The sequence below is a fragment of the Hylobates moloch genome, unplaced genomic scaffold (genome assembly GCF_009828535.3).
Source record: "Hylobates moloch isolate HMO894 unplaced genomic scaffold, HMol_V3 SCAFFOLD_1, whole genome shotgun sequence".
Taxonomy (NCBI): domain Eukaryota; kingdom Metazoa; phylum Chordata; class Mammalia; order Primates; family Hylobatidae; genus Hylobates; species Hylobates moloch.
Window position 1 is genome coordinate 70,639,788 of NW_026652276.1, and position 20,692 is coordinate 70,660,479.

The 20,692-nt window shown below is 37.8% G+C and overlaps 1 protein-coding gene across 3 annotated transcripts in view; it reads left to right on the forward strand.

Annotated features, from left to right (window-relative positions):
- Window positions 1–20,692, forward strand: part of SLC25A12 (solute carrier family 25 member 12) — a 124,317-nt gene that overhangs the window by 72,735 nt on the left and 30,890 nt on the right. For all 3 annotated transcript variants that reach the window (XR_009214244.1, XM_032755372.2, XM_032755376.2), the window contains 5 exons: window positions 1,949–2,033; window positions 13,552–13,633; window positions 15,529–15,687; window positions 18,769–18,821; window positions 19,368–19,448. Coding sequence is in view for 2 of the 3 variants with exons in the window: in XM_032755372.2 (XP_032611263.1) it covers window positions 1,949–2,033; window positions 13,552–13,633; window positions 15,529–15,687; window positions 18,769–18,821; window positions 19,368–19,448 (460 nt within the window). In the remaining variant the exon portion in view is untranslated. The remainder of the gene's footprint in view (window positions 1–1,948; window positions 2,034–13,551; window positions 13,634–15,528; window positions 15,688–18,768; window positions 18,822–19,367; window positions 19,449–20,692) is intronic.

Consider the following 20,692-nt stretch of genomic DNA (forward strand, 5'->3'; position numbering starts at 1 on the left):
CTATAAAAATAATCTGGTGATGACAAAAGAAACAAGATGTAGAATGTATTCTAAAGATTGTGGGCCCCAAAAGCCCTCATCAAGTTGAATAGATCGAGTAGGATAAGGGAAGTCAAAACGTTTAAGAGATATCCTTTGTCATTACAAGCTAACTCCTTAGGAGAATTTGGCATAAGAAAAGAGGGCTTAAGTTGACTGAAACATGTGTGAGTTTGTTCTGGAAGAGCTGCCACTGCCAGTTTCATCACATGTAGGGATTAGGGACTGTAACCAGGAAAGATAGAAAAGAGTACTTCCCCATTCTGGGCAGGGCAGCTATCCCCATTCACTTCTTGGCCTTCAGGTAACACCAGAGAGTGGCTCTGGCTAGTCGCCCTCAATTACCAAGGATCTACTAGGCAACAGCCTCTGAAAGACTGAAAAAAAGAAAAGGACTCAGGTCCCTCACCCAAACCAGGCAGTGGTGGTCAGGTGCTTCCACGTGGATACCTTTCAGTCTCCCAGGAGAGTGGACCTGGCCAGAGACCTTCATGCTTAGTTGCTGTCTGTGGAGGGTCCCGTGCTGGAAAAGGGAAAGAGAGCAGAAAGTGTTCCCCTCTGTGGAGTGGAGGGAGCTCTGCATGGAGATAGCTCCAGCCTGTGCCCGCAAATGAAGGCTCAATAGAGAGGAAAAGAAAAAGAGCAAAAGCAAAGCAAAGAAAAATAAATCCCCAAATTTGGGCTTACCTCCTGGCTGACTTGCCAAGATATGTTACCAGTGGAGGGTCTTGACTACAGGTTGTCCAGTTTCTTGGCATGTTGAACAGAGAATTGGACAAAACGCACAAACAAAGCAATAGAAGACAAAAGCATAGATTTATTGAAGTAAAAGTATACTCCACAGATCAGGAGCAGGCTTGAGCAAGCAGCTCAAGAGCCCTAGTTGCAAATCTTCTGGGGTTTAAGTACCCGTTAGAGGTTTCCTATTGGTTACACCCTGTTTAAATGAAGACTTGGCCCACAACCAATCGGAGGCTGAAGTGGAGGCTCAGCCCGTGATCAATTGGAGGCTGAAGTGAAGGCTCAGCCTACAACCAATCAGAGGCTGAAGTTACATCCTACACAAATGAAGACTTGGCGCATGACCAATCAGAGGCTGAAGTGAAGGCTCCCCGTCTGCAGACCCTATTCTCCTGCCTAAAAATGGGTCAAAACTCAAAAGGGGGCCGGGTGCGGTGGCTCAGGCTTGTAATCCCAGCACTTTGGGAGGCCAAGGCGGGCGGATCACAAGGTCAGGAGATCGAGACCACAGTGAAACCCCGTCTCTACTAAAAATACAAAAAAATTAGCCGGGCGTGGTGGCGGGCGCCTGTAGTCCCAGCTACTCGGAGAGGCTGAGGCAGGAGAATGGCGTGAACCCGGGAGGCGGAGCTTGCAGTGAGCCGAGACTGCGCCACTGCACTCCAGCCTGGGTGACAGAGCGAGACTCCGTCTCAAAAAAAAAAAAAAAAAACTCAAAAGGGTTGGAAAGAACATATCGTTGGAAAAAAAAAAAAGTCTCCCTCCTACCCTTGTTCCTTTCCTTGGAGACAACCAGTATTTATCAGATTTATATGTATCCTTCCCAGATACTTTGCACCTGTGCTTTAAATAGGTATCCTTAGGGGACACATTTAGTGGGTAGGGACAGTCAACCTTTATACTTTTGCTTCTGGCAATAATTATTTGATTTTAATATCTATCACTGGAGTCTTACTAAATTCATGCACTCCACATTATTTCTCTGGAGCCTTTTGGTTTTTGTTGATGAAAACAGAGTTAAAAAGTTTTTCTTGTCACTAAAATGATCTGTGTAAATAGGGAAGTAATGATTTTAAACTATAGTTCCCTTTTTTTTTTTGAGAAAAGATGATTTTGGTGTGAGGAGTTTGTCAGTGTCTAACAATTCTTTCCTATATTTTTCCTGAAGGCGCTTGACTTTGGCAGATATTGAGAGAATAGCCCCATTGGCTGAGGGGGCCTTACCTTACAACCTGGCAGAACTTCAGAGACAGGTATGAGTAATCTCATAAATATGATCACCTTAAAAAAACGCTGAACTAGTAGACTAAATAGGAGCTGACAACTTCTGAATGCTGTAAAAATTAAAAATTACTTTCCAGAGAAAGACTTTACTTAGCTTAAAGATTACCTTTATAGAACTACTGTTACCCCCACTTTTATAGAATATATATATATTTTTTGAGATGGAGTCTGGCTGTGTTGCCCAGGCTGGAGTGCAATGGCGTGATCTCGGCTTACTGCAACCTCTGCATTCTGGGTTCAAGAGATTCTCCTGCCTCAGCCTCCCGAGTAACTGGGATTACAGGTGTGCACCACCACAACTGGCTAATTTTTGTGTTTTTAGTAGAGACAAGGTTTTGCCATGTTGGGCAGGCTGGTCTCAAACTCGTGACCTCAGGTGATCCACCTGCCTCGGCCTCCCAAAGTGCTGGGATTACATGCGTGAGCCACCACACTCAGCCTATAGAATATTTTTATGAGATAACTAGATTTATGTTTGTGTTTTGTTGTTTGTTTTGTTCAGATAAGGAAAATAAGTGTTCAAACATGCATGGGTTTGACCCCCTTCCCCTTAGAATTAGCATTCTTTTCATTTGCCTCGTCACATTTAAAGATTAGTGTTAGGTTTACTTTGTATCATTAAACTGATATTTATAGGGTTTCTAAAATTAAAAAACTTCCCTCAAATGAAATAAATCATTCACTGGGATTGTGCCTTACAGATTACAGCCAGGAAAAAAAAAAGTAATTAGTGAAACCAGAAAGAAAACCTTGACTTATTACATTTTTGATAAATATTAGTTTTGGTTTTTATAAATGTTAAGAATGATTAAAACAGTAGCTTCTGAGTCCCATAAAATTCATACAGTCCCATTTCTGATTTTACAAATACTATCTTGGTAAGAAAAAGAAAATCCATGAAATTACCTTGAAGAGTGGAATGGAACAGTTTTTAACAAATCTTGTTTTAAGTTGAAACTTCTACTTCTATAGCACTTAGGAAGTTTCAGTGGTAGCAGATGATCACATTGCTTTTGTGTGTGGGTAAGGGTTAGGAGGGCCAGTCATTGTCCTCCTGGTACTTTCCTGCTCTAATAGACATGGAACCCGTGTTCCTCATAATTCTCTAGGAGAGTGTGATGCCATACTAGGCAAGGCGACATGGGGAGGGCATGGATAAAGAAGACAGGATACAGAGAGAGAGACAGAGAGAGAGAGCGCTACTAAATGTGCATGCTGTAGAAAGAGGCTATGTCTGCTCTTTCTTCATTGCTGCCACATTGGTGAGTAGCCAGGGTTGGCTTGCTGTTATTGTTCACTTTCACCAAATGTGTTAATGAAACATCAAGATATGTTTAAGTGTAGTTCACTTTGGGAAGACTTGGTTAGGAAACCTTTCTTCTACTTGAGCTCCATGGAATGATGATTCTGCCTGTGAAACTAATTAGAATTTACAGTTCTACTTTACATAAGGAACAAGAACATTTTGTAGTCAGGTTGAAGTAAATTGAAAATGGAAAAGAAACCATTATATCTACGTTTTGTGTTAATACTTTAACTGTTTGCTTGATGTATAATAAAGCTTCCTACAGATTAAAATGTGTTGTAACTCATTGCAATTTAGCTTCTTTTGTCTCAGAAAAACTCTTATCTGCTGCCATCAAAGTTTATCTCCAGGCTGGGCACAGTGACTTATGCCTGTAATGCCAGCCATTTGGGAGCCTGAGGCAGGCAGATTGCTTGAGCCCAGAAGTTCCAGACCAGCCTGGGCAACATGGCAAAACCCCATCTCTACAAAAAAAAAAAAATGCAAAAAATTAGCCAGGTATGATGGTGTGTGTCTGTAGTCCTAGCTACTTGGGAGGCTGAGGAGGGAGAATCACCTGAGCCCAGGAAGTTGAGGTTGCAGTGAGCCGTGACTGTGCTACTACACTCCAGCTTGGGCAACAGAGTGAGACCCTGTCTTAAAAAAAAAAAAAAGAAAAAAGTTTATTTCCATTATGAGGTCTCAGATCCTTTAAAAATAGATGGATTTATTTCTTTTTTTTTTTTTTTTATTATACTTTAGGTTTTAGGGTACATGTGCACAATGTGCAGGTTTGTTACATATGTATCCATGTGCCATGTTGATTTCCTGCACCCATTAACTCGTCATTTAGCATTAGGTATATCTCCTAATGCTGTCCCTCCCCCCTCCCCCAACCCCACAACAGTCCTCGGATTTATTTCAATTCAGTGATTTTTTTAAAATAAAATTTTATAAAACTACATTTAATAAAAGGAAAGACTGTGAAAAATTTTTAATAAAATTAAAAAAGAGACATATTGAAATATTTAGAGAGCTCTTACTGAATTTAATTTTATTTTTTGTAGCATATACATCTGTGAAAATTTGCTCTTGAATTTTGAAAAATTGCATTTCAAAAGAAGATATTTTGCAGTGTTGCATGTGTCTATTGGTATAGCTCTCCTTGGAAGTTTCCTTAATATTTGTAATTGGGGAATATTTCATTTAGCTTATTTAAAACATTGTAAACTGAATTTAAAAGTCTCAACTCATTTTCTCCTCCTCAATTTTTCTGCTGCTTACTTTTCTATTCACCCACCTCTCTTGCCCCTGGCAATTTTCCTAGAGGCCATATCTGAAGCTTGTTTTGCAATCTTTGGCACCCTGAGTCTGCATCCTTCACAGTTCTTCATCCTTAGGAAAGTGATGTAATTTTGCTACTGCTGTGAATTCTTTTTAAGACGGATTCAAAATGATTTGCCTGTCTTCAGTGGCAGCGCTGATGCTTTTATGCTGGGATGGGTGGCCTCAAGGGTCTTGTCAGATATTTAGGAAATGGACAGTGACAAAAACCACCATTTTTTTCTTCCCTGGGTCTCTGATTGGTATCCAGAGTGATGGGAAGTGCTTTCTCTGCCTTTCCTTAACCAGTGAGATAGTACAGGGATCTAGAATTTCTGGAGAGCTGGTAGAGGTCTTAGGTATTCTTACATTGTCCCCAAAGGAAGAACCTCAGAGTCTCAGGACACTTTTTTTTTTTTTTGATGGAGACAGGGTCTCACTCTGTCACCCAGGTACAATCACTGTTCACTGCAGCCCTGACCTCCCTGGCTTAGGTGATCCTCCCACCTCAGCCTCCTGAATAGCTGGGACCATAGGCATACAACCACCATGCTCAGCTAATTTTCTTTTTCAGTAGAGACGGGTTTAGCCATGTTTGCCAGGCTGGTCTCAAACTCCTAAGCTTACATTAATCCACTGGTCTTGGCCTCCCAAAGTGCTGGGATTACAGTGTGTGTGAGCCACTGCGCTCAGCTAAAATGTTTAATGTTTCCTGTCACATAGAAGATAGTCTTTCTACTGAGGATTAGGTACAGAGAAATAAAAATTAAAGTCTTAAGTGTATATTTTCCTGTACATTATTATAGGAGCAAAATCTGAGAAAATAGAACTCAATAGAAATAATACATAATTATTAGAATTTTATAGAAACACATTTGTGAAGGTTAAGGATTCAGATTAATGTCCACTAATGGCCATTGCGAAATCTGATCTTTACTGTCCTTGAGATTTGATACAAGTTTATTTAGGACTCAGTTTTCCCTTTAGCAAAGTGAGTATCTTCATGTATTTCTGAGAAGCCTTCAAGCTCCTTCATTCTGTAAAATGGTATGTATCAATGGATTTTATTTTCAGAATTCTAAATTTATCCTCCTTTTTCCTTTGTAACATTTAAAATTTTGTAAGGAGTACAGGCTGGACTCAAGTAGAATAATATGAAAATATGCTTAAGTTCTTATAGCAACCAAAGTAATGGAATAAACTTTCTTCAATTTTCAGCCTTGAAAAAATGTTCCTCAGTTAACATATTTCAGGTTTATGAGGCATTCTAAGGCAGCCATATAGACTACAATCCTAGTGACTCAGTTTTTAACATTCTTTAGTTCACAGAATTACAGTAATGCTAACCATAACTATTCCCATGTTACTTCCAGAAGAAGATATCTTGATTTGATTCTCTTGTAATTTTTCCTATATTGCCAAATTAGGAGTACATAATTACTTACATTTATTATGCAGAGTATTCCCTTATATGAATCTATTAGAAACCTAAATATAAAATAGGAAGAAGGATATATGTCTTCTTATCTCACCTTATGAAAGTTGTTATGAAAACACTTGTTTATGATGGAGAATCTGTGAGTCTAGAAACAAGTTATGAGGGAGAGAGTAGTTAAGAGCTTGGCCACTGATTATGTAACATCCTCTCATTCTGTTTCCTCATTTATTAAATAGGGACAGTATGCCAGGCACAGTGGCTTGTGCCTGTAATTCCAGCACTTTGAGAGGCCAAGGCGGGCAGATTGTTTTGAGCCCAGGAGTTTGAGACCAGCCTGGGCAATATGATGAAACCCCATCTCTACAAAAACATACAAAAAATTAGCCAGGCATGGTGGTATGCACCTGTAGTCTCAGCTATTTGGGAGACAGAGGTGGGAGGATTGCTTGAGCCCAGGAGTTTGAGGCTGCAGTCAGCTGTGATCACACTACTGCACTCCAGCCTGAGTGACAGAGGGAGACCCTGTCTCAAATAAATAAATAAATAGGGATAGCAGTATATATCTTTATAGGATTATTATGGGAATTACATGAGTAATAATACACTTACATTAAGCCTGACACCTGCTAAGCATGCAATAAATGTTAACTGCTGTTATTGTGCTTATTACTGTTATCAAATATGAGAAGCCCATATAAGCAAACTCCAAGATGGGCTGAAACATATATGTGACACAACTGCTTAATCTACCCTCATCTACTTCCATTAGGTAGAAGGGGATGGGAAGTGAGGAAAAAGTATTAATATATCTTTGTATTTTTTTAAGTGCCTGAAATGTTTTATATTTTAATTTTTTGATGCTGGCTGAAATTCTACCAGGCCTATTTTTAAAATTTTTAAATTAATGATGGATATTCAACAAGGAAAAAAAATCACTACCCCATACCATACACAAAAGTCTTCTCCTGTTCCTAAATGTGAAAGATTAAAGAGGATAACACGAGAGATTCTATTTATGATCTGGAGATAGGCAGAGATTTTGTAAATAGTACAGAACACAGTCATAAAGAAAAAGATTAATAAGTTAAACTTCATTAGATTTAAGAACTTTTATCAAAATATACCACTAAGAGTGTGAAAAGACAAGTTACACAATAGGCAGAGATATTTGCAATAATTTAAATAATAGAGGATCTGTATCCAGAATATATAATATAATAAACTTCTGCAAATTTATAAGCAAAAGGCAGGCAATGCGATAGAAAAATTGGCTAAATACCTGAACAGAAACCTCACAAAAGAGGTTATCCAAATGATAAGGAAAAATTATAGAAAAGTTTAATGTCGTTAGTACAAGAAAACACACATTAAAACTACAATGGGATGCTATTTTATACTATCCAGATTGATCAAAATTATACTCTGACAATGGCAAGTGTTGTTCAAGAGGTGAAGGAATGGAAATTGCTAGCATCACAACTTTGGAAACTATTTGTCAGTACCACTGCAGTTGAAGAAATGCATACCCCGTGACCTGTCGGTTCCTCTCCTGGGTGTAGTCCCTAACAAAAATGTTTACACATGTGTGTTAAGAGATATGTACAAGAAAGTTTAGGCCGGGCGTGATGGCTCACGCCTGTAATCCCAGCACTTTGGGAAGCTGAGGTGGGTGGATCACTTGAGGTCAGGAGTCTAACATGATGAATCCCCATCTCTACAAAAAATACAAAAAATTTAGCCAGGCATAGTGGTGCGCACCTATAATCCCAGCTACTCGGGAGGCTGAGGCACGAGAATTGCTTGAACCCAGGAGGTAGAGGTTGCAGTGAGCCAGGAATGTGCCACTACACTTTAGCCTGGGCAACAGAGGGAGACTCTGTCTCAAAAAAAAGGAATGTTTATAGCTGCATTATTTGCAATTGCAAAAATATTGGAATCTAAATACTCACCAACAGTAGAACAGATAAATATGTTGTGCTATTAAGATGACCTACAATGAGAGAAATGGAAATTTTGATTTGAGGGAAGTGAGATAAAAGAGGAGGTGGGTTGCAGAAAGTAGAGGATGTATATTTTTGAAGCATGTAACAGTTTGGATATTAAAACCAGGTTATAGACCAATTTTGGCCCTATGTGAAAATGGGAAAACAAACCTTCTCTTTTTCTTTACTGTATATTACATAATTACTTTTTCAACTGTATGGGATAAATGATCTGTGACAGACCTGCTTGGGTATGTATGTACTTTCTTTAAAAATGTTTTGTTTCTATGGGAAATTATATTAAAGCTATAGGCCACTCACTAAAAAAACTATGGAATATAAGCTGGATTGTGTTCTGTCAAAACATTGTTAGAATTATTAAGAATTATTATTTTAACTTTTAAGTTTGGGGGTACATGTGAAGGTTTGTTACATAGGTAAACATGTGTCATGGGGTTTTTTTGTACATATTATTTCATCACCCAGGTATTAAGCCCAGTACCCAATAGTTATCTTTTCCGCTCCTCTCCTTTCTCCCCCAGTCCTCCCTCAAGTAGACCCCAGTGTCTGTTGTTTCCTTCTTTGTGTTCATAATAAGCTCTTATCACTTAGCTCCCACTTATAAGTGAGAACATACGGTATTTGGTTTTCTGTTCCTGTGTTAGTTTGCTAAGGATAATGGCCTCCAGCTCCATCCATGTCCCTGCAAAAGACAGGATCTCATTCTTTTTTATGGCTGCATATTAGAATTATTTTTATCTTTATTTTGTGTATAGCATTCCTTAGACGTAGGACTTTGTTTTCTTTGTGTAATTTGCATTTCTGTGGACCTTCTTTGAATTTGGGATTCATGAGCACATATAGGAAGACATTATGGTCCATTCAGGAATTCCTTTTTTTTGGAACATTTTACCTCTTTCACCTGTGATATTTTACCACAAATGGAAGTCTGTTCTCAAAAAGAAAATTAGGTTTATTTATTAGTCTATTATTAGCTATTATTTATTAGTCATTTAACTCATTTAAATTTAACTCATTTAAATTATTAGATTTGAAGACTTACTATAGTGTTTAACACAACACCCTTTTTGCTGAGAGAAAAGTATGTATTGTTTAGCATTTAGGGGAAAAATTATATATATATTAGTATACATAATACGTATTATAATACGTATTATATATATACTAATATATATAATACGTATTATATATAAATATATTATAATATTTATATATAATACGTATTATATATATTATGTATATTTTATGTATATATATATATATTTTTTTTTTCCTTCATCTCCTTCTCCTATACTGTCATGGCTTTAGGTTTTAATCTTATTTGTAAGGCCAGGAATATTGAATTCAAATCCCAGACTATTGAAGTCATAGATGTAATTTGCAGACAGAAAAATTTTGTTTTGTTTTCTTTAGCCTTATTTTGCCATTCCAGTCATACATTTTTGTTTATATAGAATCTAGCCTTTTTTCCCCTCTTCCCATGCTCAATATAAAAACTTTAGCTATTTCTCCCTTTTATTCTACCCATTAATAGTGTGTCATTTGAAAGAGGTAGTTCTCCCTATTGAGTTGGCAGTGTGGTTTGGGCAGGTTTGACTTGTTAGCTGACATAATCTTGCCTTATCTGGTGCATCATCACTGCTCACTGCAGCCTCAACCTCCCAGGCTCAAGTGATCCTTCCACTTCAGCCTCTCAAGTAGCTGGGACCACAGGCGTGTACTACCATGCCTGGCTAACTTTTGTATTTTTTGTAGAGATGGAGTTTTTTTTTTTTTTTTTTGAGACAGAGTCTCTCTCTGTCGCCCAGGCTGGAGTGCAGTGGCGCAATCTTGGCTCACTGCAAGCTCCGCCTCCCAGGTTCATGCCATTCTCCTGCCTCAGCCTCTCCGAGTAGCTGGGACTACAGGCGCCCGACACCACACCCGGCTAATTTTTTGTATTTTTAGTAGAGACGGGGTTTTACCGTGGTCTCGACCTACTGACCTTGTGATCCGCCCACCTCGGCCTCCCAAAGTGCTGGGATTGCAAGTGTGAGCCACCGCGCCTGGCGGCAGGATGGAGTTTTACCATGTTGCCCAGGCTGGTCTTGAACTCTTGGGCTCAAGTGATCCTGCCTGCCTCAGCCTCCCAAAGTGCTGGGATTACTGGTATGAGCCACCTCACTAGACCTAATTCTCACTTACAAAATGAGATACCTATAACAAAAAAATGAAGAGAACATCTCTTTAAATGAGGTCTCAACTTATTTCCTATCATACACATATGCTTAGGGAGTAGGTTAAAAATCATTTAAGATTCTCAACTCTTGTTTTGAAAAACACTAATTAACCTTGTTAAATATCAAACTTTATGATCATAATCATAACCTTAAGGGAAAGAGCGTCTTTTCCTTTGGCCCATTTGCTCACGGCAGGCAATCTTCTTAGTGCTGAGTGTTTTCCTTCAGCCTAAATGCTAAAAATTCAGTACACAGTCATTAATAGGGATGATAGTGATAGCATTTCATTTATGAATATTCATAAAGTGAAATCCATAGCATTAATTACATTAATTTACATACCTGAATACAAGCGAGCCATAAGTGATAACTAAGCCTTAAAAAAATGTTGCTAACCATATATTGTATGTTTTCTTTTAAATGTTATTTAATAAGGGTGAAGGTGACATTTCTGTCAAAAGGCATTTGGGTATTTATAGTTAGAAATGTTTTTAGCAAAGAATTAAAGCACAGTATAATCCTTCAGTTTTCATAGGGTTTTGTAGGGCTTATAAACATTCTTTAAAGGAAGAAAGTATAAAGAAAAATGTATGTGGTTGAATACAGGAGAAGCATTTTATATGAATAAGGGTGTTAGTGGTTACTTGATGCTTATTTAGGATCATAGGCTTTTTATTCTATGAGTTTTAATTCAACATATTCTTTTGAAAGGATACATGATTGAAAATAATTCATAATCTATGAGAATGAGGTTTATTTTCATCCAGTTTTGTGATTGAGAAACTCTAAGTGGGGGAAATAACATTCTATATATATATATATTTTTTTTTTTTTTTTGAGGCGGAGTCTTGCTCTGTCACTCAGGCTGGAGTGCAGTGATGTGATCTCAGCTCACAGCTGGTCCTCCACCTCCAGGTCCAAGTGATGCTCCCACTTCAGCCTCCCAAGTAGCTGGGATTATAGGCACCTGCCACTATACCTGACTAATTTTTGTATTTTTAGTAGAGATAGGGTTTCACCATGTTGGCCAAGCTGGTCTTGAACTCCTGAACTCAAGTGATCCGCACACCTTGGCCTCCCAAAATGCTCAGATTACAGGTATGAGCCACTGCGCCGGCCCAGTGCATTTTTAAAGAAGTTCAAAACATATGCCAATGTGTTTAGTAGGTAGCATAATAGCTATATTGATTTTAAAAAGTAAGCTAAAATGCCTGTCTTTGTTTGGACTCCTATTACAAATTACCATAGGTGGTTTAGATAACAAACATTTATTTCTCATAGTTCTAGAGGCTAGAAAGTACAAGATCAAGGTGCTGGCCAATTCAGTTACTGGCGAGGGCCCTATTCCTAGTCTGTAGACAGCAGGCTTCTTGTTACATCCTTGTTATATGAGGGAGAGATAGAGGGAGGTTGTCTTTCTTGTGTCTTTTCTTACAATGGCACTAATCCTATCATGAGGGCTCCATTTTCATGACCTAATTACCACCCAGAGTTGCCACCTTCACATACAATCACGTTGGGTAGTAGGGTCTCAACACATGAATTTTGGGGAGTCACAAGCATTGAATCTGTAGCAATGCCATAACTTGAATTCCTTCAAAGTATATGAGATTAAATATCATCATTGCCTTGAAAGGACAGATTGTGTATATGTTTTCAACTGTTGTCTTTGAAACAAAGTATCAGAATTAACTGGTTAATCAACATTTTAGAAACTCATTGAAGCATATTCAGTTAATTATACTGAAACATATTCAATATAGTGGGCCCTCCATCTGCTTGAGTTCCATGTCCTTGGATTCAACCAACTGTGGATGGAAAATATTTGGGAAAAAACAAACAATAAAAAATAACACTACAACAATAAAAAAAATGCAAAATTTAAAAATACAGTATAACAACTATTTACATCTTATTTACCTTATATTAGGTATTAGAAGTAATGTAGAGATGATTTAAAGAATACAAGAGGATGTGCATAGGTTATGTGAAAATACTACACCATTTTAGATCAGAGACATGAGCATCCACGGATTTTGGTATTCGAAAGTAGTAGCAGGAATATTTTTGTGCCAGATGAGATGGCTTATGCCTGTAATCCCAGCACTTCGGGAGGTTGAGGTGGGAGGATCGCTTGAGCTCAAGAGTTTGAGACCAGACTGGGCAACATAAACAGACCCCATCTCTCCAAAAAATTTAAAAATTAGCTGGGCATGGTGGCATGCACCTGTAGTCCTAGCTACTTCAGAGGCTGAGACATTGGGATGGCCTGAGCCTGGGAATTTGAGGCTGCGGTGAGCCATGTTTGTGCCACTGCTTTCCAGCCTGGGCATCAGAGTGAAACCCTGTCTCCAAAAAAAAAAGAATATTTTTGCGTTAATTAATCAGTGAAATATAAAATTACTTAGAAATATTTATATCATTCTTCTATAATTTCTATTTTTGTATATACTTTAAAATACATCTTATATGTAATTTTATAATGTATATTAGATTTATGTACATATAATTAAGACATTGGCAAGTATGTGAACTTTTTATTTAGTTTATTCTGTCATTTCATACTGTTTACATAGTATAGAAGGTCTTTTCATAGTGAAAATATTAAAGAACAAGACTGACACACTAGTATAGACAAGTTATCTTAGATCTTTTCTTTATGCTATGGGATACCTGTGGAAATAACATCTGGTGGAATTTTCTCTTTTTTATTATTAGAGATTTTTATGTTAGAACTATGACAGTAGTCATTAGAGATGGTAGATTATGATCAATATTCTCTGATTTAAGAATCAAGTTAATTTTTATATACTTTAGAAAGCTTTTTAAATTTTAAGTTAAAGAAGGAAAAAAATTTTATAACTGAAATGCTTGTTTACCTGAAAGATTCACTTCTGTAAACTGATAGTGTATTCCCCCAACAGTAGCAGATAAATGAGGCATTAATAGGCTTGTAAAAATTGGGGTAAGGGGGAAGCTACTGTATTTGGCCTAACATGGTTTTTAAATGCTGATGATAGAGTTACCTATTTTTAAATACATTGCTTTCATTTTTGGCTGCATGAATATCCTATTTTCTTCTTTTGGAAAAGATATTACTGCATTAACAATATCATTTTTAGGTTTTGTTTTTTCTTGTCTTAAAATAATCAAATTGTAGCTTTTTCACTTGCTGTGTGCTCTTTCAAGATTTTTTTTTACCCGTTTTCTTCTCTGCAGCAGTCTCCTGGGTTAGGCAGGCCTATCTGGCTCCAGATTGCCGAGTCTGCTTACAGATTCACTCTGGGCTCAGTTGCTGGAGGTGAGTGACATGTCTGTGTGCTGTTTGAGGCTTGTGTTAATGTAATATTATCTCACCAGACTGAGGCAGATCAGCAAAGGTGCAGTTCATTGTTCCCATGGGTCACGACTTCAGGGCTTTCTGAAGTGTTCTTTATTTTTACCTATGATCAGGGGACTTGTCATAGCAATGGCTGTGACCCTCTGGCTCCAGTCTGTCTTCAGGACAGAACCTCTATAATGATGTGAAAGTCTGGGATGCAGTGCTGCACTCACCTTAATTATACTGGCTAAGGCCAGTATGAAAAAATGGAAAATGAGACTGTGTTTATGGGGCAGGTTAAGAAATTGAGATTCGCTATTATCCTTAGCAAACTAACGCAAGAACAGAAAACCAAATACCACATGTTCTCACTTATAAGTGGGAACTAAATAGGAGCTTATGAACACAAAGAAGGAGACAACAGACATTGGGGTCTACTTGTGGGGGAGGGTGGCAGGAAGGAGGGGAGCAGAAAAAATGACTATTGGATACTGGGATTAATACCTGGGCGATGAAATATGTACAACAAACGCCCATGACATGTGTTTACCTATGTAACAAACCTTCATATATACCCCACACCTAAAGTAAAACTAAAAAAAAAAGAAAGAAATTGAGATTTGGGATATGAATCCTAGAACCTCGTGAAATAAAACAACCTCTCAAAGTGACTCACTTATGCTTTTCTGCTTATATGTTTTCCTTTCCCTTATCACTTGCTTAACAATATCTGGACTTGATGTTTATTTGCAAAAATGTAATCCCAGCACTTTGGGAGGCCGAGGTGGGCGGATCACGAGGTCAGGAGATCGAGACCACGGTGAAACCCCATCTCTACCAAAAATACAAAAAATTAGCCGGGCGTGGTGGCGGGCGCCTGCAGTCCGAGCTACTCGGAGAGGCTGAGGCAGGAGAATGGCGTGAACCCGGAAGGCGGAGCTTGCAGTGAGCCGAGATTGCGCCACTGCACTCCAGCCTGGGCGACAGAGCGAGACTCCGTCTCAAAAAAAAAAAAAAAAAAGAAATGAACCTTCCTTCCCTCCCTGTTCACAGCCAAAATTTGAGAGACTGTTTTCGCTTAAATACTCTACTTAGAAAATGTGTACAATCTGAAGTTGCTTTGTTGAGAAGAAACTAGCAGGTGTGATTAAAATGCTTACGATTTTTAAAGATAAGCCTGAACTCAAAAGACTTTTTTTTTCTTTTCACTCTCAGTTTTAGAAGTTGCAAACCAGGTTTTGGCTTTCAGCAGTCAAAATATGTAATACTCTCATTCATGTAAATAAATTTTTCAGTCCCTGAGAAATTCTAAAGCATAGCCATATTTTCTTTTAAACCAAATTCTATACATAGGGATAGGATAATGTTGAAGTGTGTCTCCAGTATTATGGTTGTAACTATGATTAATTTACCAAGATGCTTTATTAAACTAAATTTTAAAATTGTAGCCACCTAGTGTACGGATATAGTCATTTTAAGAAGTAACTGGCATAATATTTAGGCATTTAATGGAAAATATAAATAAATGTTATACATAATAGTTTAATGTTGTTATTATAGAAAACTGAGTGTTGATTATCTAATTTGGGAAGTGACGCTCGATAATCCACTCTGTAATTTATGAACCTAAGATATCAAAGAGCATTCTTGACAGTTGTTTTCTGAAGCAGCTCCGCTGTATTTATGGATTTCAGTGGTTGTTATAGCCTGCTATCCCTAAGGTGTGTGTGAGGGAAAGAAAAATAATAAAGTCTCTTTTGTGAGAATACATACTGTGTTTTATTTTCTCATCCTTTAAGATAAGATTTGTCATCCTTATGGACACTCCATTTAATTGTGTCCTTTTTTAAGCCTAAAAATTGTTCTGTTTGTAGCTGTGGGAGCCACCGCAGTGTATCCTATAGATCTGGTGAAGACCCGAATGCAAAACCAGCGTGGCTCTGGCTCTGTTGTTGGGGAGCTGATGTACAAAAACAGCTTTGACTGTTTTAAGAAAGTCTTGCGTTATGAGGGCTTCTTTGGACTCTACCGGGGTGAGTAAGCAAATCCCAGCTGCTGAAGTTAGTGATTTGATCTCACCAGCAGCAGATTTTAACTCACTAGTTATGGAAGCCAATATGTAGTATGCCTAGCCAGTCTAGGTCTGTTTCTCTCTTTTTATTTTCTCTTTGCTCATTTCCCTTTTTACATTCTTTCTGGCGATTAGCAATATTAATCTGCAAACAAGGTCTTCATTTCTTCTTCTTGCGATTTATATTTCTTGGTATCCAAATTATGTGTTTGTCCCAACATGGGTCTATGTCACCATGCTCCTACAAACCAAGGCACATATCTGCAGGTGGAATACAAGGATGATAGCTAAGAAATACAGAGCTGCTTTTCTCAAAGAATTAAAGAGGAGAAATACATCTCCTTTTCTGTGAAAGAGAATCCAGGTTACCACTCAAAGATGAGTTTACCCTCCATGTATTTGTTTCAGCTGAAAGAAATATCAAATGTTTTTGTCTCTTTCAGGGACCATTTATAAATTTTTTCCAATGAGCCATCTGAAGGTTAAAAAAAAAAAAAAAAAAGGAAAACTCTTTGGTTCCAAGTCTAATTCTTGCTCCTTTCCCCCACTTAGCTCAGAGGTGTACAGTCAAAACAGAGAGATTTTCTTTCGCAGGGAATGTTAGCAGCCACTCTAGACTGAGCACAGTGCAGCTGGCATCAGAGGCAGCACTGTGCCCCATGCAGAATTCTCCCCACCCCCCGTTGTCTTTGTAGGAACTTGTCTCTTCGGAGAGAGAATGACTTTCATGTATGTGTTTTCACATTAGAATATAGGGTTTCCTTTGGGAGGGAGATTAATTTTTTAATCTCTTTGGGCGCCACTTGGGATTCTTCGAAAATACTTTCTACATGCTCAAGTCCAGGCCATTTATGTAATTTACTGTACTTGTTTGTTTGCACACACAAGCTCATTAATCCCTAGCCTATTCTGAGCTCTGTTGAACTATTTGGCTTAGAAATCTTCCTAAGAAAGATTGGGCCCGAACAAAGCTTTATGCTCATTGACAGGAGAAAAAAAACACCTCTGGTTAGCATTTTATATACAGGTATTCAAGCAAAAAATATTAACTCCGATAAACTCATAATTGAAGTAGAGGGTCACAAGGATGTTCATTTTTAGCATTATATATAGAATAAGAGGAGAGAGTCATTCCGAAATCAAACTAGGCTCAAGTACCCTGCCCTTGAGAATGAATGTGATGAGTTTTCCTCAAATATTCAGAACTGTAGCCTCTTTGAATTCCACCTGTACAGCATGTACCCTGTGGAAAGGCGTGCAATATCCAGAATGCAGACCTTTCCATGTGAATGCTTGTTTTAACTGATTAAACCCTGCATATCCAGATTTTATTTAATGGGGAATCAAGGTTGAGTGGCATTAAGGTTGTTTTTTTCCTTGATATCTCTAATATTTCTTTGTTGAATAATGACCTTTCTCCTCTTTGGTATACTTTTAAATTGCAATGAAAATGTCCCCTATTAAAAGGAACCTAGATATTTACTGCATAGTTTAGCCTTCTCAGTGGCTGGATGCTTACAGAAGATTTCATTTGAGAGAGATGTCATGTTAATTAAATGGATGCAATATAGCAAGTAGGGGAGGGGATTGTTGGTTTTATTCAGGATGTAAGCTCATAAAAGCAGTTCTTTAAATGAGAGACTTTTGTATTAGGGAGAAGATTGTAGGAGTCCTGTATGTGAGCACTATGATTATTGAGATTGTCATATATTGCTTGGAACTGATCCATTATTCTGTCAGATGATTGATAAAATTGTTGACAGATTAGCTAAATTTCTTTGCAGCCAACAATGATAAAATGACACAAATCAGTACTTTATTAAATTCCATGAGCCTTATTGAGGCGAGTTGTAAAACAAATATGCATGCTGACATGGTTGTATGGGAGTTAGATTAAAAGTAATAGACCCTGATAATCACGAGGGTTAGAGAGTTAAGACTGCCATCTGCTGATTTGTTCTTTTAAATCAGTCTGCTACCCATGAAAGGCGTGTGTGGCTTTGTGTGTATCATTGATAATTCAGTCTGACTGACAGTAGCCTATATGTATGATTACTTGTGGCTCTCAACTTATGGAAAATCACTCAGCAGTATCCTCAAAGCAGGCTTAAGATCAGCAGTCAGCAAGCAGGCAAACACATATATAACTCCCCTTTGGCTGGATGATTTAAAGGATATAAAATGTTTATTGTTAGCATCTTTAAAGAATGTATGCAAAAAAGTATGCTAACAATTTGGATAAGCTGTGTGCTTTAGAAAGCTGAGCCCAACAGATGTTGAATTGTTTATTTTTTTCTTTTCCAGTTTACAACCAGCCTGGGAAATTTAACTTTCTAAGGATTATGATTTCCTTTGTTTTGAGGGGATTCTTTTAAAATATCTTAAGCTTGACATATATTAGTAAATAAGAATACAACAGGCATATGTTTTTGCTTATAGGAGATACTCATTAAACAATACTTAAAACTGCATTTTTCTTTGCAGTTTTGGCTTCCTTTTAAATAAATGAATATTGAATGCTGTGTTTCTCTGAAGAGAAGATTATGGGAGTTAGTATTCTATAATAACCAAGCCACTGTATGCCATTATGTAGGTAGCATAGTTTGTGGCAAAATCTGGGTATGCTTAACAGCGTGCTTTTCAGAGCTTTTCCAAGTGTACAGTGTCTGTGTATGTTTATATGTTGTTGATTGTAATAAGGGAGGGAATTTGGTTACATTGTTATTGGCAGTGTTCCCAGAATAGAGAAGACCCATGGCTCTGTTTCTTCTTCATGGACTTTTTGGGAGGTGTTGGATAACTAGGCTTTAAAGTAAGCATGCTTAAGAAGAGGATTTATAGCCTCAAGAAAACGTGACATTATACTGCATTTGTAAATAATGATTACATATGTATACAGAGTTTTCAGGATAATCTTTTTCCCATTTTAATGAAAACTCTGCAATGTTTGATGGGTAAATAATATGGGGAAAACTCTGTTGCTGGGCTTGTGTATTCATGTCTGGTACATCTATATTGCTGATGATTCTGTCCCTTTATCTAGGTCTGATACCACAACTTATAGGGGTTGCTCCAGAAAAGGCCATTAAACTGACTGTAAGTTTCTCTCTAACTGAATTTATGTCATTTGTTTAGATTACCATTAAGCCAAAAAACTAAAATCAAGGCTGGGTGTGGTAGCTCATGCCTATAATCCCAGCATTTTGGGTGGTGGGAGGATCACTTGAGACCAGGAGTTCCAAACCAGCATAAGCATAGTAAGAACTCAGCTCTACCAAAACAACAACAACAACAACAACAACAAAATTAAAATTTAGCCAAGTGTGGTGACGCATGCCAGGAGGCTGATGTGGGAGGATTGCTTGAGTCCAGGAGTTTGAGGCTGTAGTGAGCTATGATCATGCCACTGCACTCCAGCCTGAACAACAGAGCGAGACCCTGTCTCAAAAACAAAACTAAAATTGATGCTGCCAACACTGGCACGGTATCACAGAATTTGTAAAAGTTTAATTTTGCATGTAAACATTTGATAATTTTTAATTTTATCATAAGACGAATATTTTGCTGACTTGGAAAAGCAACAGTATGCCAGAAGAGAAATGGTTGGGAATTTTGGTTAACTGATGTTGTCTTTCTAATTAGGTTAATGATTTTGTTCGGGACAAATTTACCAGAAGAGATGGCTCTGTTCCACTTCCAGCAGAAGTTCTTGCTGGAGGCTGTGTAAGTATTACTGTTAGGCACTTCTTTTGACAAATATATTCCGTTGACCTTTTTGCTCAGATATAATAGATATCTGAGTGGCAGTTCCCTTGAACTCAAGGGATTCTAAGCATATTTTCTCAATAATCATATGGAATAAGTTTTAAATTTTATTGTAAAAGCTAATGGCTTTTGAGTGTAGAAAAGAGGTAACATTTTCCTCCAGTTAGAATGGTGATCATTAAAAAGTCAGGAAACAACAGATGCTGGAGAGGATGTGGAGAAATAGGAACCATTTTACACTGTTGGTGGGAGTGTAAATTAGTTCAACCATTGTGGAGGACAGTGTGGCGATTCCTCAAGGATCTAGAACTAGAAATACCATTTGACCCAGCAATCCCATTACTGAGTATATACCCAAAGGATTATAAATCATGCTACTATAAAGACACATGCACACGTATGTTTATTGCGGCACTATTCACAATAGCAAAGACTTGGAACCGACCCAAATGCCCATAATGACAGACTGGATTAAGCAAATGTGGCACATATACACCATGGAATGCTATGCAACCATAAAAAAGGATGAGTTCCTGTCCTTTGCAGGGACATGGATGAAGCTGGAAACCATTATTCTCAGCAAACTATCACAAGGACAGAAAACCAAACACCACATGTTCTCACTCATAGGTGGGAACTGAACAATGAGAACACTTGGACACAGGGCAGGGAGCGTCACACACTGGGGCCTGTCATGGGGTTGGGGGTTGGGGGAGAGATAGCATTAGGAGAAATACCTAATGTAAATGATGAGTTGATGGGTGCAGCAAACTAACATGGCACATGTATACCTATGTATCAAACCTGCACATTGTGCACATGTACCCTAAAACTTAAAGTATAATAAAAAAAAGGTAGCATTTTCATCAGCTCTATCTCTTTGATGCTCCTAAAGCATTACCTTCCAGACTTTTAAAAAAGTTCTAATTCCTATGCCTTTTAAGAAATAGAGTACAGAAAATATAGTAGTGGGTAGAGTTACCATTCATATATGTTAACTGGAACTTTAAAACAAGTGCGAGATGGCTGATTAATTGGGCCCTTATATCTTAGGTATAGGACTGAGTAAGCGATTGTTTAATAATAATTTTTCTTCTTTAGAGGCCAGAGGGTATGGCAAACAATAATAATGGTAACTACATTTCAGCTATTGACAGAAATTCTGAACCAAGAGACTCAGATATTTACTTAGCGCACAAAGG